Below are 3302 nucleotides of genomic sequence, written 5' to 3'. Positions count from 1 at the left end.
TGTTCGTAGGGAGATTGTTGTCTTTGAGATAAAGGAGCGCCTTGAGATCTTCAAGCAAAAGATGAAAGAGGTTGATAATCTTGAGGGACAAATGGTTGACTTAAGCCAAGACATAATGGTGCAACACTAAAGTCTCAAGAAGTTCCAAGCTGTAGTGATGAACTAAATCGAGGGGCTAAGAGCTCAAGTGGAGGAGCTTTACACGTGTCATAAGGAGACCAGGAGCAATAGGGCACTTTAAAAGAAGGCGGTGGCCAGCGAAGTGCTCACCACTAATGCCGTACCTTTAATAAAGATTGAGGTTCCTGAGACCAAAGAGGTACAAGGGCAAACGAAATGCCCAAGAGATTGACAATTTTCTGTGGTCCATGGAGAGGTACTTCGAAACCACCAATGTTCAAGGCGAGCAAGAAGAGGTAAATATTACGATGGGGTATCTTGAAGATCACGCAACTACTTGGTGGCAATAGAAGCATGCAAAGATTATACGCAGGATGTGTATTATCAACACATGGGACTTGTTCAAGCGCGAGCCAAAGAAGCAATTTTATCCAGGGAGTGTAGCGTAAGAGGCTAACAAAAAGATGAGAGAACTGAAGCATACAGGGTCCATCTCGAGAACATGAACCCAAATGACTTGTTGTTCATCTTTATGGAAGGACTCTAACCATGGGAACAACGGGATGGTACTTGTAGAATTTCGAAATGATGAATCATCTAAGCCAAAGAAGGATGATAAGCCCCAACATAGGAAATGTGAAGGTGCAAATTAAAAGGAGATAAGCTACCACATTATGATGGCTAAGAAAAACTGTCACAAAAGAAGGATGGTTTGAAGGACGGTAAGGAGAGAGTCAAGCGTAAGCATAACTACTACCTTTGTAATGTGGACTATTGGGTGACAAACTGCCTAAAGAAGAAAGCTTTCAACGCCATGTTCAACGAGCTCGAAGAGAAACAACTAAAGGTGCCACCAGCTACAGCCGCCAACATAAGTTGCCTCTGAAATTTTAAGACCTGTCGGTCCTAAAAAAATTATATTTAGATATTTCTATCAAATGACAAAAATTCGGTATGTAGACAGTGTGCCCTGAGATATATAATTTTTAAATGAAAATTGCTAAAGGGACTAAAGGCTGATAAAATGTTAATAAATAATGCCTTGTAGTGTTATAGTGTACGTTAATTGATGATGTTATATAGTTCATTTTATTAGTCCTTTGTCACTTTTTTAATCCAAATATCTAAATGAAAAATGTTGAAACGATTTCCTACAAAGTACTACAAAAATGACAATGAGATAGGAAATTGAAACAACATTTATTTATAAAAATAAAAAAATTGCAAACAAAAGGATCTCACTATGTAACCATATATATCATTTTATTGAATTATTATTAGCAGAAGCATCATCATGTTTTTCTTTTATTCAAGGCTTAGTTATATATAATTAATTAAGCAATGGGATCAACAATTAAAGATAAAACACGAGGTTTAGTAATTTCTTGAACACCGTGTCCGTGACCTTCTCCAAATTGGTACATGCATTGAGACATCCTCGCCAAATTCATTGCAATCCCAACAAAAACGTCGGACACGAAATGTGGGTTTCCAAATCGATCACAGTTCATCTTCATCCATGTCTGAGCAATCAAATCATGTATATGTTCACGAGCTTCTCTCTCTGAGACTCCAACTTCATGCATGTAACATTGAATTGATTTATGAACATCTCCCCTCTTCAGTTCATCCTAATAATTAATTCAATCAAACTTATTGTCAACAACATTAACAATTAACTAATTATCTAATAATCAGATTGTGAGTACTACAATTTGTTATGGAGAATATCCTATACTGCTGAGAATAATTCCTCAACTAATAATAAGAATATATTATGTTGTCAGTGGATATGAGATATCTTCCATAACAAATTTAATATTAAAAATGAATTAATTGTACCGATGATTTTCCCAAATCGTCTGCAAGTCGTAGAATTATTGATGACCAACAAATTATGTTGGGATAATCTTTCACGTATTCGAAGCCCTCCGTTGTTATTGGATTTGCTGTAGAAGTGTATGCATGGACTAGAATTACAGGTGCTGCTACCGAAATCCAAGCATTTTCCATGTACTCTTGGAGTGTTGGTATGTAGCCGTTGTCGTACCACTTGGCCTCCACTAAATATGTTTTGCATAGATTTGCCCACTGAAAATTTTATTTTTGTATATCGAATTGATTAATATAATATCAAATACAAAAGCATAAATTAAATTAATTAAAGGGAAATAATTTCCAAGCACCTCAAGAATATTATAAATATAATTAGTCACCATAAATTTCAAATAATATCTTGGCACTAACTCAAATTTTAGTTTTATATCAACCAGACATTTTTTTATTAACTCTATTAGCTATCATTAAATAATTTAAGGTAAAAGACCAATTTACCCTAAAATGAAAAACACATGGTAAAATTGTAGTGCAAAATAATCTTTATCTTATATTATTTTAATAGTGACTAACGGAGTTAAGAGAAAAGTGATCGGGTTTACATAAAATTAAAACTTGAAATGATGTAGAGATAATACTAGTTATCATAGCAGTTATTTAAACTTTTTGATATCTTAAGGTGATTGGAGAATAATATTCCTTAATCAAAATGAAAGGTGATTGGAGAATAATATTCCTTAATCAAAATGAAAGGTTTAATCTACTAGTACAGCTTTCTTAAGATAAGAAATGACCATGCAAACTCCTTGATCCCGAAGAGCATCAAAAGCCATTTCATTTATGGAATTATGGAGAGCAAGAAAGCACAACTTCGTATAGTCTGAAAGTTGCTCTATTGTAGTAGCGTCCCACCTAACAATGTAATACAACTAAATTAAAATAAGAGAGGTGTATAAATTTATAAATTCCTGAGTAATGATCTAGTGAATAATGTGCTCGCTTTATGCTGGGCAATACTATCATATAATTTATATAATTACTTCATAATTTTAACAATATTCATTAGGAATCACAAAATTATATCATGTGTCCAAGTGTTTATCATACGATAAGTACTAATCCTCACTAAATCATTTTCCATACACAATCATACGAATAGAAATGACATTAAATAAAAGTAACCTCTCAACTGCATCTGTGAAAAGTTCAAGTTCGTCCAAAGTCCTATAGACATCATAAACATCCTCTATTGTTGTTATTAAGGCATTGACCATTGTAGACATCCGTCTACTATATCCAAAATCCGGTTCGAATATCACCCCCACGGTCCAGAAGAAATTCTCCAT

General features: G+C 34.1%; 1 protein-coding gene across 1 annotated transcript; it reads right to left on the bottom strand.

The window, feature by feature from the left end:
* Positions 1-1454: 1454 nt before the first annotated feature.
* Positions 1455-3302, bottom strand: LOC112095580 (gamma-terpinene synthase, chloroplastic-like). Its single transcript, XM_024177685.1, has 3 exons — positions 3139-3302; positions 2727-2868; positions 1455-1751 (listed from the first exon to the last, which is right to left on the bottom strand). The coding sequence occupies exons 1-3, from the start codon at positions 3300-3302 to the stop codon at positions 1455-1457; spliced, it is 603 nt and encodes a 200-aa protein (XP_024033453.1).

The sequence above is a fragment of the Citrus clementina genome, unplaced genomic scaffold (genome assembly GCF_000493195.1).
Source record: "Citrus clementina cultivar Clemenules unplaced genomic scaffold, Citrus_clementina_v1.0 scaffold_1, whole genome shotgun sequence".
In the NCBI taxonomy this organism is placed as follows: Eukaryota; Viridiplantae; Streptophyta; class Magnoliopsida; order Sapindales; family Rutaceae; genus Citrus; species Citrus x clementina.
This window is presented reverse-complemented; position numbering and strand designations above follow the sequence as displayed.